At 42.6% G+C, this 23,565-nt stretch overlaps 1 protein-coding gene across 1 annotated transcript in view; it reads left to right on the top strand.

Moving 5' to 3' along the window:
* LOC149305706 (trafficking protein particle complex subunit 9) overlaps positions 1-23,565 on the top strand; it is a 219,226-nt gene that overhangs the window by 84,554 nt on the left and 111,107 nt on the right. The window contains exons 18-19 of the mRNA XM_089477380.1: positions 42-152; positions 21,519-21,672. Coding sequence (XP_089333506.1) covers positions 42-152; positions 21,519-21,672 — 265 coding nt within the window. The remainder of the gene's footprint in view (positions 1-41; positions 153-21,518; positions 21,673-23,565) is intronic.

Raw genomic sequence — 23,565 nt, 5'->3', positions numbered from 1 at the left:
GTGTGTTTTTGGGGTAAAACCTATATGCTTTTGTTTTGCAGCACTCGCCAATGCCACCTCCTACTAGACGTGTTCAACTCGACAGAACACGAATTAACAATCAACGCGAAGGACAACGAAGACCTCATTTTACATGCCGGAGAATGTCAACGGTACGTTGGGGTGCATATTACGCATGCAAATGTATATAAAAATATATACCTTCCGATATACATCTTTATTAGTCAAACTGTCCCTCACAGACGCCGAAGGGTATTATTGGTCACGCCAGTGCAGTGCGATAACACCCTGGGCGTTTTATCTATCATAAGGAAACCCCATTACAGCAGTGAGCTCTCAAACCCTCAGCCACCAGGGAGAAACTGGCTGATGAAGAGATACACAATGATGAAAAATAATTGTACAGCGCCATGGAGTATGATGGTGCCATAGCAATAAAGGCAGAATTTTTTTTTTGCCTTTGACATTTATTCCTAAATCGTGACATTAATACAGAAAAATGCCTCTGATTTTGAAAGCGAAGCAGCCACCCGCCATCGTGCCGCAGGTCCGTCAGAAAAAAAAACAAAAAACTGCTGCTTCTATTCTGGATTTTCTCTTTTTTTTTTATTTTTTTTTTTTTAGCCTTAAGTATAAAATCAGCTAAATTATCTTTAATTAACACGATCGGCATTAACTAGATTGGTTCGTTAAAATCAGCTGGAACAAACACAATAATTATCCCGTTTATGTAAATAAGGAGCCAGCCTCACGTTACCAGACTACAGCAAGAATCCGCAAAATGAGCGGAGATTTTGGTTATCGAGGAATCCGTCAGACACTTAACGGCGCTGTTCCACCTGAGGTGCCTTGTAACGCATCACCAGATGCCTCGTGTAAAGAGAAGTAAAAGTAACCGATTGGGCATTTTATTTGTCTTTGAGATACTAGAGCTGCTTAGCAACAGAGTCCTGTCATTCTTCCTCAGCTCCTCCTCTATTTATTACATCACAGCCTACTCCCAGCCCCCTTAAACTAATAGACTGTCAAGTAATGTCGGTCGTTGATATAAACCTGGTTTGATCTCATTTTGTTCCAATAAACTCCCTTTATCTGCAGACCTGGAGCCGCCGTTGCTGTCAGTCAGGTGATATTTTGGGGGACTTTCCCGGCTCAAACACCACACTGAGCTGATGCTTTATGGCGATGCTAATGAAGTCCGTTCCTCCACAGACTTTTATTAGTCAGAGTGCCTGGCAGGGTATTTGAGGCTGAGCCATTCTATTGTTTCCACCAAACAGTATGACGTGGAATCGAGGTGTTCTGTGGCATCTGAGGTCATCTTAACCCTTAATGAATAGACAATACATTATGTATTATACGTTCCCTGCGGTAACTTTATAAAATACTCTGTCTTCATTTCATTAAACCATTGTTGGTCATTTTGACTCATAGAGTTGGTTGAGCTCTTGCATTGAAATAATCCCTACCTGTAAAATATTAAATGCAAATAATTACTCACAAATTATTCTAAACAGAAGGGGAAGAAATGTCACAAAGAACATGCGTGCCAAAAAAAGGGGGGGGGGGAGAAGAAATAGCTCATTATGTCAGACAGGATAAAGGTCAATCTTCTCAAACAAGATTTTTATCTCACAGAGCCGCTCCGGCATGTGAAAAATATGTATATTAGCCATTTGGAACCAGACGCAGCATTTCATGAGTGTGATACCTGCCGGTGTGACAAATGGCCGAACGGGGACACTTTTGTGTTTGGGGGTACAGCCTGGGGGAGGGGCTTTACCAAGATGTTTGGGGTAAATTTGTAACTTTATGTAGCTGAGGTCTTTAGAAAATTGTATTTATAAACATGGTTTAAAATATACCCCTATTACCTTCTGTTTCTATACACATTATCGGGGGTTTTAGGGCTGTAGAACCCTGCGATCCCCTCATACCCACCAAACATTCCAAGCTCCTAGCAAAGAGGGGCATCAGGGGAGACATGGGATGCAAAACTGAAATGAAACACAAACATATGCTGTTTAATTCCTCAATAACACAGCAGATGTCTGATTATATAATAAAAAGCCAGTCCCAAAAATACTAGAAATTGGTAATACAGAAAAAAATACAGGGTTGTGTGTTTTGACGCAAGGTTCTAAATGTGGAACAATCACCGATACCATTCATGGTCAACGGGCTTCCATGAGGACCATCTTTAGAACTTTGCCCCCAAAATCAGCCATTGGTGGATTATAGACGATAAAAGGCAAACAGAATGAACAGGATCCCTGAGACATACATTAAATACTCTAAAATAATAGTTGAAAAATAATAAAAGTTGAGGAGGCTTAAAGGGGAAACCTGTATAAATTGAATTGTTCTCTCCTTCCGTCAAATTCTATGTCTCTTTTTGAGGAGAGTAAAATCACTCACTCTGCTGGATCCATAATCCGTTACATTTGCTGGACATTTCAATATTCATCTTAACCAGAAACCTGACAACGTTACAACCGAATGACATATTCTCTAGTACAACTTTGGCTTTTAATTAAAATATGAGGTGGGCGCGCACCCCGGGGGATGGTATTTGTCTTTTTCTTTCCCTCTCCGACGGTTTCAGCTCCCCCGCTGACACGGTGACGCTTGCCCTTTTGGAGAGTCTATTGAAATAAAACCGCAGTAGAAAGATTTGAGGACAGCGATCCCATGGCCAGTGATGTAAAATCTTTCAGGCAGCGCTGACATACTGTTCGCTATCTGGACAGCTAATCATTATCCATCATTCGTAATATCATCTCGGACTCCTTGCACTTTTTTTCTTCTTCTTCTTCTTCAAAGGAACCTGGCAAAAGTTTAGTGTTCGGGGAAAAAGCACCAGCCACCGAAGACGTTCTAGATTTGAAAGAAGATGAATCGTGTAAAAAAAAATAAAAAAAAAATCCTTGTTTTTCCAAACAGAGAAGATATGTCTGATGTTCTTCTGTAGGCTTGTTGGGTTGGTGGTGTCAAGAGGGATCCTACGAAATACATAAATCTGTAATATAATATAGCAGAACCCTTGGATTTTATGAGGTTTAATGGTTTTTTTAGCTGCAGCTTCTAAAATCCCCAGAATTCCATTCCATTTCTTGACATTTCCGCTAGAGTTCTCATGCCGAACAGTCTAAGCGTGCTGTGCATGCCTAGGGACTCTCTGTTTGTTTGAAGCTCAGTCTCAGGGTTTTTGCCCCAATCTCAGGGTGAAGGGGCAGATTGTCAAGCTAAGGAGTCCGCGAGGACCGTAATTAGCGCCATTTTGTTACCACATTCGGCTAGTAATTACATGAACTCTTCATGATGAGGTCTTAGTTCCCAGGTATGGTGCCATACTGTACTCCATGCATCTTGTGATCCATCCACGTGAACCAAATGTGTGGGGTTTTCTATCTATGGGTAGTTGGATAAGTCAATAGGATTTGTTTTGTTGGAATAGATTTAAGGCTTACGACCACATACAAAGTTCCGTGGCTTGACTTGTGTGCGAACGCTGGCTACAGACTCGGTAATGTATGTGGAAAGGGTCTTCACCTAATGATGGGTCTCAGGCTTCATGTCTTAGGTAAGCGTTTGTGGATTGTGATCATTTACCATGATCATGATACCTCGGTCATCATACCTCCCAGTAGTAAGTGCTGAATTTGCAGGTAGGCCAAGTTGCGTTAGACCCTTTAAGATCTTCAGCATTAAGCAAGCATGGCCCCAGGGTAACCCAAACAGTTATGTGCTCTTTTTGAAGGTCTCCTTCTCCACACTGGAGTCAGATGAGCTTTGGCTAGCAGCATGGCAGAAGTGGCTAGCTGTGGAAAAGAATGTGTGCCAAGGGGGGAGAGCTAAATGCCCCTGGACTTCCAAAGATTACCTGCGGTGTTGACAGCTTGCTGCCGTACGAGTGTTTGTACGCGTGTTATAAGTTTATATCAGATTTTTACAGGACTCTGCCTCTCGGTAAAATTACACAGCCAAACCCGCTTCTTTTATTCCTTTTTTTTAATATAAAAACCAGCATTTAATTCAGGAGCGGCAGAACCGTTCTAAACAAAGGAAAGTAGAACAAAACTTCATATTTAAATATATATATTTATTATTTTATATATTTATATATTTTTTAACTCACGTACACATACATTCTTTCACAGAGAGTTCTAAACAAAATTTATTGAAATCCTGATTATTAAAATAGCCACAAATAAAATCTGCAAACCTCCCTGCTCAGGCTGCCCAGGGTAGTTACGTACCGATGGGCGGGACTAGCTGTCCATAAGACCCAGATGGGGGTGGGGAATGGGCGTGTCTGGCACTCCCAGAGTACAATGACCCGGAGAAGCAGCGTTTCACCTGGAGACTCCGGTGCTTTATATCATTTGAAAACTACGATTGTTTTAAAACCCCGCAACATATATATTTTTTTTAAACTTATTTTTAATGCACTGCTAAGAATACAAATATTGTTTAAGGGTCCCCCAGCATTTTGTTACATCATGTCTCCCCATAGTTCAGCTGCCCCAACCTGGGGAGGTAATAACTACGTAAGATATGACATCATATGACATCTACTTCGCTATATCAAAAGGAAGCCAAATAGAAGCAGCGACTGATGTCCGCCCTCGGTCAGTTTTATAGCTCGATGGTTGAGGGGAGATCCCAACCCACCCATGATGACCTCGGCCTGCAAAAGACGGACAGCAGCGCGGTGCCTAAAAATCACGACTGACTCGGGCAAATCGGGACAGTTGGTAGGTATGTTACAGCAGGCTCCTTATTTTTGTTTCAGCTGCGAGACTCTACGTTTCGGGAAGACGCTGTATGTTTTATTCACACGCTCTAGAAGCCTGACCCTGAATAGATATATTTTTTAATCCGTTTCTCTTGTGGAGCGCTGCAGCGCCGGGTAGAGCCGGCTCTGAATATTGATGGCCGCAGCAGATGCCCGCCGGAGATGGGCTCCTGTAATCGGATTTGGAGAGTGGAGTTCAGAAGAAGCGAATTGCGTTCGCGAAGTTCTCCTCCTGTACGCGGGATAGGTGCGGAGTTGTGTGACTTTGCCGCAGGTCGTTTCAGAATTCGCTATCGCTGTCACGATTCCTTTGTGTCACAGGTACTGATGAGCATGAAAACCCCGCGCTTGACAGCTCCTCGGGAGAATAGTGCGCTTTCCCTTACCGGCAGAAGACTGCATGTCTCCCAAAGCTTCTTTCTCAGGTCTGATAACCAGAAGAACCCTCGTTATGGAGGGTGAAGTAATAATGTAGAAACGAGATGAGAGATGTTTCCCCACATGAGTGTCATCTTTGTGATGGCAAAACCTGACCCTTCTCGGTGGTCTGGGATAACCAGCAGATATCTCTTCAGTTTGGAAGTCAACTCCTTGACTTCACTACTTTTTGAAGGTCCAACCCCAGTGAGCTTCTGCTGCAGGACAAGCCTGGTCGGCCGTGTATAAGGTATAGTTAAATCGGTGAGATTTCTCCGTAAGTCCCCTTACGCGTTGACTCATGCATTGTACAGGGTCATCTCCGCCCTTGTGGCTGGAGACACCTGCCAGGGCTGGCCCTTCATAATGAATAGCTGAAATAGGGGCGTTAAAACCACAACTCGCCTGGTGGCTTTAGTGACTAAACCCTGATGATGGATTCCATTTCGGAAGACAACGCAATAGAACACAGTGCTTGATTCCGTTTTGTTGAGATTGTGTCCGCCGTGTTCCACCTCTGTTAGGAAACTCCTACGTAGCGGTGTGGTCCATTCTGTAGGATACCTGGATCTTTACGTGTTCCGTAATGAATGTCACCTTCCCTCAAGCCATCAGACCATTTGACATCTTTTATCAACACGTTCTAGAAGAATGGGTTCTAGATACAAGGTGGCATGTTGGGGCAAAGTTCTATAAATGGAACCATCACTACATAAATGATAATCATGACAAGAACGTTCTAGCTCATTTCTTTTAGGGTTCTGTACTAGGTGAAGGTTCTATAAATATCGCACCGTGCTGGAAAATGTTTTGTGCCCTCGTCTACCCGCAAGACAATAACATATTGGAACGAATAGCGTTGGTTGAACGTGGCAAGTCAAATTAATAAAACATAATTAAAATAGAATATTAACCCCTTAATGACAAAGCCCGTACATGTACGGGTTGAAAATGCATTGTTTTCAATGGGTTTAGGGACCGCCCATTGTCCTTAAGGGGTTAATTGCTAATGATCTGAAACCTAAAACAAAGCACCAAAAAGCACGAGATAAACCAGTAGATCACTAATACCGTGAGGGCTCTCTTCTGACACAGAACCCTCTTCTCATCCTTCTCCTGTCCTCCTAGGGCTGATAATAATAATGATAATGGTGTTACCGGCCCTTTAATTTTCCAATGTTTTACCATTTCTAAGATGCAGTTTGGGATATTTAAGTTACTAATATGGATTTTAATAAAGAAAACCAGTACTTTATGTAGGCATCACGCTAGCCTTCTAAGATAGAAGCGCGGAGTGTTGTCCCGACCTCGTAGTGGCGCGTAGCTTTAATACATTTTTCAGTTTTTTTTTAAATTGGAATTTGGGTTTCTTGTAGTTAAAGTCAAACGTCACAGCTTTTAGAAAAAAGATATAGAATCTTAAGATTTTGGGGCTTCTCTTTCACCTTTTCCATCTTTTTCGGTGATGACCCAATAAAAGGCGTCGCCTTCGACGAAAAGACAAATGTAATGCATTGAAAGGAAATCTGGGAACGGGACGTCCGGACCCCTCTATCCTCTGGAGCGAGCGGCGGCTCCTGGCAGGCTCTCGGAGCGATGGGCACAGAGGGAATGATTTATGCGAGAGTTTGAATTTCTCCTCCCTCAGCCGGGAAAGCGTCTCACGCTGATCTCCTTCCTCCGTCTGAACTTTATGTCACCGAAGTGCCTTAAAAAGCCTCGCCTGGGAAGTAACTCCGCCGCACTCCCGGACCCTCCTCGCCGCGCCCCCGGACCCCTCCTCGCCGTGCCCCCCGACCCCTCCTCGCGGCGCCCCCCGACCCCTCCTCGCGGCGCCCCCCGACCCCTCCTCGCCGCGCCCCCGGACCCCTCCTCGCCGCGCCCCCGGACCTCTCCTCGCCGCGCCCCCGGACCTCTCCTCGCCGCGCCCCCGGACCCTCCTCGACTTTTTCAAACATAGTCAGGGATTTATTCTCCTCCCCTCCTGCCGTCTCCTGAATCGCTTGCGTACCTGATCGTTAACCCTTTGAGCTGCATACTATTTTATATAGTTGTATATATTTTTCAGAGTTTTCTGAAATAATCAGAACAGTTTTTAGAATTTTAGAACCCCCAAAACTAACAAATGATTCCGGGCGGAGATCTGGCATTCCGTCCCCTAACCTTCCAGTAGGGGGCAGCACCTCCCAGCCTGGTTTCCATTCTTAAGCTCTTTGTTGGGGGTCTCTCTGACGTTCTAGCACACCTGGAAAATTCCAACGGTAGACCAGGGCTGTGTAAAGCAAGGGGCCCTTTAGCTGTTCTACTACAACTCCTATGATTCTCAGCATGTTGAAGCTGGGGGGCTTTATATTGGCAATAAACAAAATAAAGAAATGTTTGGTAATAATATCTGTAAATTTTCGATTTCTCCTTTGCCGAAGGGGTAGTGGGCACATGGCTTAGCATACCAGAGGAAGAAGCAAGCAGAACAAATAATGTGGGATTTTGTATAAATCTACCCCAAAGACCGAGTTAGTAAAACACAGCATAATCATCAAAACTGCCCTGCGTTGGGTATTAACGGACAGGACCCTCCGCCATGATTTTTTGTTCTTATTCTTTGCAATTAACTGAAAATCCCGGGTCAGATGCTCAGTACTGATATTTTTTCTAACCAGGTTGAAGCGTGTTATTAGTACGTGGCAGTTAGAAGTTCGGCGAGTTGTAAATGTCAGGTGAAGACAATACCTTTTCCGTTACGATGTAATTGCATGCAGCGCTCCCAGTTTTATGTCAATGAGACAATTTAGTATTTTATCTTCCGCGATGATGACATAAAACGGACAGTTAATCCCCACCCGCCGTCTATTAGTGATACGCGTTGGGGAGGCTGCAGCCCCACGGAGGACGGACGCATCCACAAGGAGCGGCTCTAAGTATTGGTGGAAGTTTAACTCTTTGAGTTCTCTGGGCAGCAGAGACAGACTCTCTGTCTAATGAAACTCTATGGAGGAAGGGACTTCATTAGCATCGCCATAAAGCATCAGCTCAGTGTGGGGTTTGAGCCGGGAAAGTCACCCAAAATATCACATGACTGACAGCATTACTGTATACAGCGCTGGGGGGTTATATTACTGTATACAGCGCTGGGGGTTATATTACTGTATACAGTGCTGGGGGGGTTATATTACTGTATACAGCGCTGGGGGGTTATATTGCTGTATACAGCGCTGGGGGGTTATATTGCTGTATACAGCGCTGGGGGGGTTATATTACTGTATACAGCGCTGGGGGTTATATTACTGTATACAGTGCTGGGGGGTTATATTATTGTATACAGCGCTGGGGGTTATATTATTGTATACAGCGCTGGGGGGTTATATTGCTGTATATAGCGCTGGGGGGTTATATTACTGTATACAGTGCTGGGGGTTATATTACTGTATACAGCGCTGGGGGGGTTATATTACTGTATACAGCGCTGGGGGTTATATTATTGTATACAGCGCTGGGGGTTATATTACTGTATACAGCGCTGGGGGTTATATTACTGTATACAGCGCTGGGGGTTATATTACTGTATACAGTGCTGGGGGTTATATTACTGTATACAGCGCTGGGGGGGTTATATTGCTGTATACAGTGCTGGGGGTTATATTACTGTATACAGCGTTGGGGGTTATATTACTGTATACAGTGCTGGGGGTTATATTACTGTATACAGCGCTGGGGGGGGGGTTATATTGCTGTATACAGTGCTGGGGCGGTGTACCGCTGTGTTTCTGCTGGCAGGATGTCCTGCACAATGTATAGGTGAAATTTTGCACTTTGTGCTGTGCCCTTTATTTAGTAGGTTTAACTCCTTCATGTATAAAACATATAGTTTCGTAACGAGGTCCGTTTGATTTTATGCAGCCGTGTTTAGTGAAATCCGCTCCTGAACATGCGCTGCTCCAGTCGCCTCCAGTGCTTTTTTTCCCCTGAGCTTTACGTCTCTCGCTTTATAAACCCACCAGCGAACGCGCTCCCTTAACCTTTCGTTTAGACCCTTTCTCCAGAAAATGTCATGTTAATTAGCCGCGGATCTAATTAGTGGCTCCTAAGCTACAGCTGTAACGGTAATATCTGGAGTGCAGTTTCACGCTGTCAGTGACGGGGTACCTCGGCTGTCACCGACGGTATAGGTCAGGGGGTTAGGAATGATCGTCGGGCTAAACCGCTGCCGGGAACTCATTTTAGGACAGTTTCCCCGGACAGTGTTAGAAAAAAAAAATTGACTATTTTGGCGGCTTTTTTTTTTTTTTTTTGAGCTGATTTTTTTTTTTTTTATGGTCAATTTTGCGGGGTTAGATAGCATCCACCATGACACCCCCTGTAACGGGGCAAAAGTGTAGCCCCATCACTTAAAATAACCCAAGTGTTCAGGACTAAACCCTACATCTCCTAAAATTAGGGGGAAATATGCACTTTTACATTCTTTATACTTTCATTTCTTAATCCCGCTTGCTTTTGCTTCCGATTCTCAGCCGCCCCCATCGTTTGTTTCAAGTTTTTCTTTGCTTACGTGGTAAACAATCCTAGATTTATCGCCCCATCCCATCGACGTCTTTAGTTTACACCGGACGGTGAGAGAAAAGCAGTCGGATTACTTTAACCCTTCTTTATCTGCAGCCCCTTTTCTGCACCGCGCTGCATCATCACAAAGGTTAACGCAGCAGCCGGTAGCAACGCATTAACCGGTCGTTGGTCTCGTCTTAGATTCAGGAGCCGTATGCCGATCCCATGCATGTTTAATACCCTCACTGTATTACCCTCTACCACTTCTGCTGGGAGGCTGTTGCACTTAACTACCGCATTTCATCTCGGTGCGTTATTTTGAAGCAGCTCAGCAATTTCTTAAATTCAGATACTAATACAAAACATTTGGTGTATTATCGTGCAAAATCTGGAGGACGTTGGTTTATGGGATCCAGCAGCACAGAAATCCACCTCCCCGTTTCTGGGGTTTATTCACCAAGTGGCGCAGGTACAAAGAACCCCATGAATAGATAGATTTGACTATATGGGAATCAGCAGCAAAAGCAACCGGGAGTAAAAAACAAACAAACATAAAAATTTAAAAATAGTCTCCATATTTGTATCCAAATTTAAGGGTTTGGTCCTTTAAGTAATAAATAAATATAAATAAAAATAAAAAGGCTACTCTTTTGCCCCATAACGTAGTGGATGCCATCTACCCCCGCAATATACAGTTGCATTCCTGTAGGTTGTTACAGGTTATCATTACAACCAATATATAGGAACGAAATCTAGAAGGACCCGAGTCCGACCGACGTCGTTATTATTTAATTACTTTCCGTCATGTTTTCCCCTCTCTGTTATAGATCTTTGATTAAAAGCTCGGATTTCCTCCTCGCAGCAGAACAGATTATGTGTAATGTCGTAGAAGGGCTTCTTGTCTTTCAGCTGACGTAATGCGAGCGTCCAGACAGAGCCGGCTTCCCGTGCCGGACTGAGGACGCGGTAACGGCTCATTCCGCGGGACCGGATTATTAATCCCTCGTTTTCTGCTCCCTCGGAAGTATTTTATGGCTCTTTCTGCCCCGTTTTTTATCACTAGTATCTAGTTAAAAATAAGTTTTCAAAAATATTGCACTATTTTTTTATTTATTTTTTACCCCAGTTGTAGTTTTTGCCCCGTAATATAATGCTTTCAGTCAGCTGCATATCAGCCGTTTGTATGATTCTCGCTCTGTTATCTGACCCCCCCCGATCTACTAAACTCCCCGACTCCTTATCATACTGCCTATGATAAACAATAGAATGGCTCAGTCTTAATCACCCAGTCCGACTCTGACTGATGAAAGTCTATTGACGGAAGGGACTTCATTAGCATCGCCATAAAGCATCAGCTCAGTGTGGGGTTTGAGCCGGGAAAGTCACCCAAAATATCACCTGACTGACAGCAACGGCGGCTCCAGGTCTGCAGATAAAGGGGGTTTATTGGGACAAAATGAGATAAAAGCAGGTGTTTTTTCACGTTATGCCTCTTACATACAAGGTAATTAGGAATTCCAGGCCAACCTAATACAAAAGTGATCCGTGCGAATCTGTATTTAAACACCATGAAAGTTTTGGGTTAGAATTTCCGTGTGAAACTTTTATGAGGGTTATAGAATAAGATTTTTTTCGGTTACGGTCTGTGGTCTGATTGGCAGTGACCTCTCTAGCTATAATATTAGTTAATAATATTAATTGCATATATTTATAATTAATAATAATTATATATATATATATAAATTAGTAATAAAAGTAGGATTTGGCAAAAGTAGTCTTCTGAGAGAAGAATATGTCGGAGGCGGCGGGTATAATGAGTGCGTCCTCGCAGGAGGTCACGGCGCCGCTCTATCCGGCTGATACACGCATATTGCCGAGATAAAATTATTTTATAGGGCGTTCGTAGAGCGATAAATTGGAAGCGTTGTGACTTCTCTAAACATGAAATTAGGGAGCATTCAGCCGTTGAAAATATATGTAAAGCAGACATCGAGAGAGCAAAAAAACCAAACAAAAAAAAATGCTGGTAAAGTAAATAAAAGAGAACGTTTCAGAGAAACGCAAGTTCTTCATCCTTTCCCAACGCCGCCGCCGCCGCTGCTTCCTGCAGCTAATCAGACATTGTCACCGACGGAGGTTTCATCTCTCTATGATGAGAAGAGAAGTTCGTGAACGACTGCCGGAAACGATTGAATATTCCGGGGTTGCGATAGACGGTGGCTGCTGTTGGGGAAACTTTAGGAGGAAATATATTTATAATAAAAATAATAATTTATAATAACTTCTAGAACGTTGGTGAGGTGGGGCGAGGTCTCCTGTGGGAAGCATGATGGGAAAGGGGGATTAAACATGCATGATAGACACACGGCGCCTGAATCTAAAACAATAGCAGCAACGGGCGACTAGACGGGTCTGTAAGGGGCCGATCTGCCGGAAATTTCTATGTTTTTCCACTAGAGCTGATCTGACCCTTTATGGAGCCCATAGGTAGACGTGCCATCAGGAGCTCCACCGAGAGAAGACTTGGCCGTGTGGGAAATGGTCTCGCTCTTAATTGGCAGCCAACATATCATAGATTAAGGATTTCATTGAACTGGAACTTTGCTACAATAGATTGATACGATCCCTAACTCACAGAACTAACAGGGGAAGCAGCCAGTACACCCCCTCAGTATTATACATTAACTCTTTGAGTGCCAGGGGCCAGGCACATTTTTATCCGTGGGAGGCTTTGTAGTTTTGAATAGTTATATTTATGTGACATAAGTTTGGGGTCACTTTAATTGTTTTAGTCCATTAAAATAACATGAAATGGATGAGAAATCCAGCACAGACGGGGTTAATGTTGGAAATGACTATTGTAGCTGGAAACAGCTGTTTTTTAATGGGATCTCTTCATAGGCATACAGAGGCCCTTTATCACTCCCATCACTCCTGTGTTCCAGTGGCCCTTTATCACTCCCATCACTCCTGTGATCCAACGGCCCTTTATCACTCCCATCACTCCTGTGTTCCAATGGCCCTTTATCACTCCCATCACTCCTGTGTTCCAACGGCCCTTTATCACTCCCATCACTCCTGTGTTCCAATGGCCCTTTATCACTCCCATCACTCCTGTGTTAATTGTTGTAATAATCCTTGTATGATGTAGCTACATGATACGTCTTATATACTCATCCCCTGTATAAAGGTGCAGCATGTACAAGAGGAATGTTTGTACAGCTTAACCCTCGAGTGCGCGTGTAGCGTATGGAGGAGCGCTTTCTAAGTTGTTCTCAACCTTCAATCACTCAGAGCTGCCCACGCTCTCGTCTACTATTTTATTGTCCCCTTCTGGAGGTACATATTTCCATCTTCTTTCCCCAAAGGTGAAGTCATTGATTGAGCGCACGCTCTAACCCTCTCTCTCTTGCTCTCTCTCTCCCTCTCTCTCTCTCTCTCTCCCCCTCTCTCTCTCTCTCTCCCTCTCGCTCGAAAGCAAACACATTTATTTACTTGGCCACGCGGCTCTCTTCTCTCCGTTACTTCCATCACAGAGGACTTCTGCTCTAAGCGTTCCTGCGGACGCTCCGTGTTGGTCCCCGTGGCGTTGGAGCAGCCGCTGGACAGCATTCATCCTCTCGCATTATTTTACAAGCTCACAGGACATGCGTACGCCTCTGACGCAAATAAAAACGGGGAAAAAACCCCTGCTGCACATAATAAAAAAATATATTTTTCTAAAGAACTGGGAATCTATAATTCTGTTTCCCTCTGCGGTCGCGTATCGCATGCAACACAGAGAATGTATTTTTTTTTCTTTTTTACTTTGTTTTTGCCCATAGGCTGCATATTAAAGGAAGCGCGGAACCATCCTGACATATGTTTTTTTTCTTTTCTTTTTAAATGCAAAACTTGTTTACTCCAAGCATGCCGTGTTTCTACCCAAAATGCGCAGGTCTGCGAATATTGCCAAAACAAAATGATCTTGTTTTTGTTCTTATTTTATTTTAGGTTATTTATTTTCCATTTTTTGGGGGAGGGGCATCCATTTTTTTAAACTTGTGTTGGAGATAGTTGTCTGGATTTTGGATTCCTCCTCCTGTCAGTCCTGGCTATTATTGGTTACTGAAGGCGATCTCGCTCCAATGGAGTATTTAGTCAAAATTGCCACTTTTTGTTGGCCAATTAAAGGTATTGCTTTTGAGTACTTGTCCAACTTTGGGTGATTAAGAAGCCTTGGTGTTTTAAATCCCCCCCCCCCACACTCTCTTAACTTCAACCACTTCTGCTGGGAGGCTGTTGCACTTATCTACCACCCTCCCAGTAAAGTAAAACTTCCTTACACTCCATCTACAGTGCCTGGGAGAGAGACTCGTCAACAAAGATGATGGACCCAACCAGAATTTAAAGGACAAGAGGCATTAGAAGTAATGAAGTAATGATTATTATCCTGTGATGGGTAGAATAATGAAATTACAGGCTTAGGCCCAGGGCCGGCCCGACAATGGAGCCGAGTGGGGCAACCGCTCCAGGCGGCCCCAAGCCCTTCTTTTTTTATTTATTTATTTTTTTAAAAAGCGAAAGAGAGAGAAAGGGGCGCCGAGTGGTTTTCGCTTACCAAGCTGTCAGTACCCGCTCGGCGGCCCTCTCTCTCTCCTCTGCGGCGAGTCTCCCTCTCTTCTGCGGTGAGTCTCCCTGTTCGGTCTCGGTTTCGGTGCCGGAAGATTTCCTCATAGCCGGCACCGAGACCGAACAGGGAGACTCGCCGCAGGACTGCTGAAAGGTAAGTACAAGGGGGGACGGCCGCAGGGACGGAGGGAGAGGAAGGGTAGATAATGGGGGGGGGCGGCAGGGACAGAGGGAGAGGAAGGGTAGATAAGGGGGGGGCGGCATTTTAAAATTCCCCCCAGGCGGCATTTTGCCTTGGGCCGGCCCTGCTTAGGCGTATGACATCACCGGGCTGGAGGAATCAAGGATAATAAGACAATTTGCAAAAGGACAGGAAAGTATCAGAATACATAATTCAAGAGATCGCAGTGACATTCGTGTACGAAATGTCATTGAGAAGTTAATACTGATGATGACGCCGAATTGAAATATAATATTTTCAAGTGACATCCACTTACTGCCATCGCCGTGAAGATAAAGGTCTCCAAGATCCTTTAAAAAAAAGAAATCGCACTTATTAAAAATATATAGTATCGGTAAAGAAATAAGATTAACTTTTTGCTTCCAAATAGGAATGGGCTGAATGGTTCTTATCTGCCTTCAAATTCTGTGTTTCTATGAATAGAAATCATTACTTTCAATCAACTGCTTAAAATAAACATAAAAAATATATAAAATTGTGTTAAAGAAAAAACATATACTTTTGTGATCCTTTAGCGTTTATTCCCTTTAATTTCATACTCTCCCTAAGCCTGGTCAAAAATATATATGTAGTATATACAATAAATGTATTTAATGAATATATGTCAGGTTATACCTGGGTCAGTCGGGCACTGTGGACAGTGGCTGATCTTATGACTTTAGCACGCTATTTAATTGTGGCACCGGGGACTTTGTGAATGCGCTGACACCAAGACACTCCATTAAGTCTCTAATAGCCCATCATAAAAATGTTACTGTAAAGACAAACCAAATGGTTCTAATAACGACCCCCCATTTGGGAGAGAGGACGTCACTGCAAGCACCACTATGCTCTCAGTTCACATGAGAGAAAGAGTGAGTGAATGAGCGAGCGTGAATGTGGGCACTGGGCAACAAATTTTGTTCCCCAATTTAAAAAATCCCCCCCCCCAATAAAAAAAAAATTCCAGCCAAACCAAATGGACAGGGAACAAATTTCTATGCCCAAGGACTGGTCCAAAAAGTAACTGAAAAATGTGTCTGTCTAATATATATTTTATATATAGAAATATATAAAAAACCAAACATCTAGTATCTCATCTGCTTTTTCATGGTACTGTCAGTGTTTGTGACTGCGCATGCTGTTATAACCATCCAAATTTCATTCATTTACGTCAAAGTCCTAAACGCGGCATCATTCAGATAAATCCCATCTGAATATTTATTCCCCACCTTTTCCATTTGCTTTCACGTCCCGGTTATTTCCTCTGAGCTTCCAAAAATAGAAAACAAACAAACCTTTGATCTGAAACGGAGCTCTCGAGCTAAAAGCTTCTGTGTTCCGCCGCTGCCTCCTATTACTGGGTCATCTACTCAAAAATGTTAATAACCGGGACGCATAAGAGGCCATCAACCAACCTGCTGTACATCTGTTGCCAAGATCTTAAAATTTTATTATTTTTCCTTAATGTTTGCTACGGATTTTACTTGCAACTTATTTTTGTGATTCTGGGAAAATGTAATTAAAAAAAAAGTGTAATTAAAATCATTTTTAAAATAAATAGTAAATAAATCCTAGTGTTTTCTTACTACATGCTAAATAAAAATGAATTTATTTTTAGAAAGACTTTAACACCGGAGCTGAAGTCCCCTGTGCTCTGCTCTAGAATTTAGCTTGAAGTTGAAGAACCTTCTGAAATCAAAGAGAATGTATTTGTAAGACATGCTGGTCCCCAGGATATCTGAGCCGGTCCATACAGCTTCTTGATGAATAGCCTGCGACATTTCAGGGCTAATCTCAATTAAAAAAAAAAAATCGTTGTGTTTAGGTGCAGAAAAAATACGTTCCCTCCCGGGAACTCTCCAGGTTTGACTCGGAGTCTCCAGGGAAGCCGGCTTCTGTTAATCTCCGGGGTCTCTGCTACTCACGGCCCACCTTCCCCTGCTGCCTGTACAGTACCTTCCCACTACAGGGTGTCTGGCGTTAGCTCCACCCCTGTGTATAGCTAGCCACACCCCAAGCAAAGCCACTCCCACCGAAGAGGCGGAGTTACAGGTAGCCTACTTTACCAAGGTCCCAGGTATGGTTATAAACACGGTAGTGGAAGCCAGTCTATGCTAGCCTCGGACTGGCCATTTGGCACACCAGGCAAATGCCCAATGGGCTGCTGGCCATGAGCACAAGGGCCACGCCCCCATCCCCAGTCCGGACCTAGTCTATGCCCAGGCAACACTAGGGTTCACTGGCCTTGTATGTACTTCCATTTTTATCTACTTATGGATGTAATTTTCTGGTTCTAGAAGCCTTTGGTTCATTGTCTTCTTATGTTTTTGTTTTTAATACAGTTTAGAGATCCCTTAACCTTTTTCCGAGCTAAATGGATTCTATTCGGAAGGGTGGATTATGAATAAAATCGTCACATAAGGCTACGGCTGCCATCTTTGTTTAGAACACTGATTACAACCGCAGTAGTGGAATTTGCTACATTAAGATAATAATTTAATGTAATAACATCATATTATTTTTGTCATTTGAAGCAGAAGAGCAGGAAAACTCCCGCAGGGTATCCCTTGGCTCCGGATCTCTCGTGTGATTTACCTGCTATTTTATTTTTTATGAGACTTTTTTTTTTCCGACTAATATATAAATGTATATATCTATCTATCTATCTATCTATCTATATATATATATATATATATATATATATATATATATATATATATATATACAGTATATATATATTCCTTACAACCACAGGGCAATAACTGAAGACTATGAAAGGATGGTGGGGGTTCACTTTTTTTACTTTATTTGTATTTTTCAGTTTGTCACGTAGTTTTGAGACATTAAATGCATTTCCGTGGCTCCTTCAATGCTTGGCTAGCATAATCACCTATTGGTTAAATGAGATTAAAGATTATGTGAACGACTAAATAATTAGAAGTTTGTATGTTTTGGAAATAAGGAAATAATTTTCCTTATTTTAGGAAAGAGTATCTCCTGGCCTAATTATTACCCCTCTTTTTTTTATACATTACTTAACACTATTATTATTATTAATATAATTTATAGTATAAATTAACAGTAAGATTAAAACTGACAAACTTTAATTAATGTGCAGCATTAAACGGTGTTTAAAAAAAATTAAAAAATAGATTAATTCATATTTTTGGCTGGAAACACCTAATTGTCATTTGACACAAAAGTAGGTACTGATAGACTGTTGCCATAGAAAAAGAAAGAAAAATGATAAAAGGTTCTGGTTCTCTTTCTCTCTCTTTCTCTCTCTTTCTCTCTCTTTCTCTCTCTTTCCCTACGATCTCTGTCAACCACTTCCGCTCCTGTCGGCCACTTCTGCTCCTGTCGGCCACATCCGCATCTGCATCGTCTTCTATCTTCTCCCTTCTCTGGTCGGCAGAAGCAGAAGTGGGCGGCAGACAAGGTAGGGAAACATTTAGAGAGAGTGTGAACCAGAATGAGAGTGTGAGAGAGTGAATGACGGTGTGAATGTGGGCATCGGGCAACAAATTTCTTTCTTGAATTAAAAATGCCCCGGAATTTTTCGGCCGAACGGAATGGACAGGGAAAGTAATTTGTTGCCTGAAAACAAACCGAAAAATGATTGCAATTAATATTTAGCTGAACCATCTTTAACGTTTTATACGAGTGAGACTCCGAAATGGATGAGTTTATTCTGTAAACTGGGAGTTTGCAGGTGAAATGAAACCTTTCAAGGGATGAGACAAGGACGCGTGGGGTTGAAAAGGTAAAAGGACGTGTAATATGGGAACAATTTTGGTTACTTTACTCTTGGTTGACCCAATAGGTCCGGCGGCCACTAAATGTGTGCCCACCGTAGCCATCCAGCATCGGTCACTCAGACAGAGGAGTAGCGTTCGGGAAGTTGTGTTTCAGCTGCCGCAGCGCGGGTCGGAGGAGTGTATTAATAACATGAAATGAACTGGCGGCTCTCGGCGTCTTTAATGGAAACGCAGATCAATAGAAAAGGAATCACATAATATAAAGTTAATACCAGCGGCACTTAGTGCTGAATCATGGCTAATCCGCCACACTTGGCCGCAAATGATATTCACCTCAATCACCAGCCTTATTACGTTAGACACTTTCTGGTTTAGCATCGAGTGTCGGTATAACGCAATCCGACCCGCCGTCTTTTTTATTCGCCCATCGGTTAAAGTGACAGGAATGCTTACTCGGTGAGGTTCAGCCGTGCGTTCAGACATCCGCACCGAGACCTTTTCATCCCCGTTCGAAGGGACGCTCCAGTATGCTAAAGTCTTTTCCGAGTACTTAATATTCATTCTTCAACCTTAAAACACCCAAAACTCGCCTTCAGGAGAAGCTGCAGCTCCAGATCTGCAGCAGAACGCCTCCTCCATGTTTGAAACAGCCAATCACCGGCAGGAACGCGTTTCCAGTAAAATCAATGGTAGCGCTTTACATGCACACGGGACTGTTGTTACCCCCTGGAGCGTTTCTCGAGGCAGCCAACGTATCTCCAGCACGGCTGATAGGTGGGGAGATGGGGTAAAGGGGCAAATGCATATGGGGGGGGGATTCTGCAAACATGGACCACTCAGCTACTATGTGCATTAAAGTGAATAGCATGGCTGGAGAGTCCCTTTAAAGCAGAGAATTATTCAATACATTAAATCACAGGCAAGGCTTGATTCCGGGTCTCCTGAAAATAAGGCTTTTGATGATACAATGTTACCCCCAAACCTGTCTGCACCCGTACCAGTGCGTACCAGGCGCAGATCTATCGATGAACAGTGCTGATTAATAGTCAGTTTAATCAATGAATAGTCGGGTATGTAAAGCAGCTGCTGGGAGTTATGGTAGCCTTAGAAGGTGGTAGATAAGTGGAAGAGCCTCCCAGCAATGGGGGGGGTAATGCATGGGGGGGTCGATTTAAAAGGTAGGTAAATAGCTACTCTGAATCTAATACCGATTATTACAGCTGTAAAAATGGGCAGACTAAATTGGCCGAATGGCTTTTATCTGCCGTGAAATTCAAAGAAATGATCTTTATTCCCGGAGCAGCCTGATTTATCAGCTTCTGTTTGCAGAATAATATTTACACTCAATGGATTTGCCCCCGAGGCTCCGGAACCACAGCAGATAGGGGAGCTTCTGGGGCCAGCTTTAGACCGTAGGGTGTTAAAAAGTAGCTTCTGCCGCTTACCGAGCATCCTCGCCAATTTTTTTTTTTTTTTAACCCCAGCTGTTGGATTGCTTTTAGTTCTAGATTTTAAAAATAAAAATTAATAATAATAATAAAATGAATAATTCACATAATGAAAGCTGACGGGGAGACTCAAAATCTTGTTAGTGATTAAAATATATATTTTGGACCAGCTTTTTTTAATTAATTTTTTTAAGCAGAATTTGCCAAATATCAGAAAATTGATAGTACGTTCGGCTTCCTCTGCTGATAGGGATATAAGAAATGCTAAATCGTTTGTTGCCAGGCAACCGTGACTTAGCCTTGACTGTTACAAGTCGAGCATATCCAGTAGCCGGCCCTTTAGGGGCTGATTGGATTCCCGGAGACATGGACCTTATTAGTAACATCACAACAAGAAATATATAAAAAAAAAAATTTGTGTTTAGGTTTCATTCAGCTAAAAATGGTCAAAAACAGTGCGGAGGATAGAAACTGGTACCCAGCCCCACACAGAACATCAATTGTACTCTCTGGTAAAATAAAGATATAAACCGTTGTGCATCTGTTACATTATTGTGTGAAAACAACACTTTTAAGAAGATTATTCAGTTTCTCAGTTAACAACCTATGAGTGTCGTCTTCTGTGTCACATGACAATTAAGCATTCCTGGCAATAGTTAAGACTAATCAATCTTCCGGATTGTTAACTTGTTTGAGCGGGTCTCTTGTCTCCTAATCGTTATGTGATGCTCTACTTAAGTAAGTTATGTCCTGTTTGCTCATTGTACAACGCTACAGGATATGGTGGTGCTATACTACGCCTGCTGAGGTCATGGGGTGTAACTGGGTGGCTGGCTGTAGATGTATTTTATTTACAATATATAAATATATATATATATATATATATATATATATATTATTCTTGTAAATATAAATATACTCAGTTATATAAATAGATATGAAAGCATCACAAAGTGACATAAAATTGTACAATTGTAAATTCCCAGCCACACCTCTAAAACTAGAGTGCCCCCTCTGGCCATCTGAAGTACTGCGATCTGCCCAGCTGCGACTTTGTTAAAGAAGAAACCCCACTGCTCAGATTCACGCTAAAACATCTGTATCGCTTTGCTGTTTGGGTTATTGATCCAGTTGGCTTTTTTCCTGTCAATACCAGCAATCTCATAGAAATCTCACGCTTTTTTTTTTAGCATCCACTGGGAGGCTAAACAAGAGCACACTACTCATTAAATGAGAAATCGCTCCGGCTCGCACGGCCGCTTCTCTCCTGATTAATAAAGGTTTCTGAGCATTTATACGAATGCAGCATCCGGGACGAGTGTTTGTGAACAAACCCCCCATTGTACGCAGTAATCATTAGAGGATGGGGGCTGTGCGCTTCATTAATCCCAGTGATGAAGAAGCGATCCATAGTGGCTGCTCGTGTACCGCAAGCCGGGGGTTATTTAATGTGACGTTATCTTCCTTTTTTTGTATATATATATATGATATTTTTTATATTTCATTTTTTTATATAGATTTACTTAGTGATTTACAGTTTTTAGTTGGTATTGTCAGGCAAAATCAGTTATTTAATAATGAATTTAATCAGAAATTAATTAAAAAGAAAACATATTTTTCCCATTTTTATATATATATATTTTTTTTTTATAAAAAGGAAATTTGGTAAATAAGGAAATAAATAAATAAATAATGGCACGTCGTCTCCCTCCCCCTTCTTTTAGAATGGCCATCCAGGTGGACAAATTCAACTTCGACGGAATTTCCGAGCCCGATGCTGAAAAGCTTGAGTTTGCCAACCAAAAGGAAATCGAGGAAGAGCGGCACCTCGCGAAGGGTTTGGAGATCAACAGCAAGCTGGGCATCCGCTGGAGGATCATATCCTTTGCCAAGATGACCTTAAAACTTCTTAATTTGGTCCAAAAGATCCGGGGATGGGGCAAAATGTTTGACACCTTATTTTGTTTGGAAAGAACCATTTATGTAATGATTAATGAACATTCTAAACCTTATGAAAGACGTGAAACGCCCCACACAGCGCTTTATAACCAGATACGTTGTGATGCAATAAGGGTTCCTTCGGCTTGGGTCGGTTTAGTTGAACTCGATACCTTTTATTGAGCCAACATAGGAAAAGATGTGAAGTCTCATAAGCCTTCAGGACCTCGTCGGTCTGTTCGTAAGATGGAAGGTTCCAAAAGCTTAAGCGACTTTACCTCTTGTTTTATGACGGCCCAATCAAAAGTTCTATTTACTTCTTCATACTTCTATATAACTTCTTATTAAAGGGAAACTCGGGTGCCACTCAGCCCCTGTAATTGTAATTACTAATTTTTTTTATGACATATTTCAGGCATTCCGCAGCTCTGCTCTCAGCAGAACATTTTACCAATTAGATGGAATGAAAGCTAATTTTGTGAATTTTAGCAGATTTGCTTAAAAAAAAATTTGCACATTTGGTTGTACTAAATATTACTATAGAAAGCAGTCCCGCTGATTTAGCGATAATGATAAAGGGCCATTGGAGCACAGGAGTGATGGGACTGATAAAGAGCCATTGGAACACAGGAGTGATGGGACTGATAAAGAGCCATTGGAACACAGGGGTGATGGGAGTGATAAAGAGCCATTGGAACACAGGAGTGATGGGAGTGATAAAGAGCCATTGGAACACAGGAGTGATGGGAGTGATAAAGAGCCATTGGAACACAGGAGTGATGGGAGTGATAAAGGGCCATTGGAACACAGGAGTGATGGGAGTGATAAAGGGCCATTGGAACACAGGAGTGATGGGAGTGATAAAGAGCCATTGGAACACAGGAGTGATGGGAGTGATAAAGGGCCTCTGTACGCCTATGAAGAGATTCCATTAAAAATCAGCCTTTCTTGCTACAATAGTCATTTACAACATTAACCCCGTCTGCGTTGGATTACTCATCCATTTCATGTTATTTTAATGGACAAAATATGCTTTTCTTTAAAAAAAGAAGGAAACGTTTAGGTGACCCCAAACTTTTTTTTCCTAAGAAACGTTTCTTTACTGTTGACCACCATATGCTTATAATCGAGATGTATCCAGTTTCCCCAACCTATAGGTTACAGGTGGGGGGTGTAAGACTTTGCGATGGATTGATGGTTCTATGTCCTGATCATTATATTGAGTGTGAATGCATAGTTCCCTGGCACCCATAGCGTTAACCAAAAGTGAACTAATATACCCCAAATAATATGATATGAAATGAGCAGTTTTTTTCTGCTGTCTTCCTATTTTTGTCTGGAAGATTTGTAGGAAAACTTGTCGGTGGGCATCCCTGATTTCGTACGGACGGGGCTGTGCTCAGCAGAGATTATGTTCAAGGCACAGCAGTCTCCTTCATGTGGATAATTGGTTTAGAATGAAATGTTTGTAACTCTGAGAACCGAGGCCGTTCGCCACAGTTTAGAGAATCAGAGAAGCCGAGTCGAATGATTCTCTTTTATTTAACGCTTAGATCGTTGGCCTGTTAACTGGGAGATACAATTCAGCTCCGGGTGATGGAACATCCCCACCCGACTTTACTAATGTTTAATCAATGATGATGGGAATGAATCCCAACCCCCCCAACCACCCGCTTTATGATCAGAGGGTGTATAATCCCGACCCCACCCCGCTTTATGATCAGAGGGTGTATAATCCCGACCCCTCCGCTTTATGATCGGAGCGGAGATTAGAGGGTGTATAATCCTGACCCCCCCCCGCTTTATGATCAGAGCAGAGATTAGAGGGTGTAT

Source organism: Sceloporus occidentalis, unplaced genomic scaffold (genome assembly GCF_023333645.1).
Source record: "Sceloporus occidentalis isolate IW3139 unplaced genomic scaffold, rSceOcc1.0.p SCAF_11, whole genome shotgun sequence".
NCBI classification, from domain to species: Eukaryota; Metazoa; Chordata; class Lepidosauria; order Squamata; family Phrynosomatidae; genus Sceloporus; species Sceloporus occidentalis.
The sequence above is the reverse complement of the archived record's forward strand: the minus strand, read 5'-3'. Positions and strand labels throughout refer to the sequence as shown.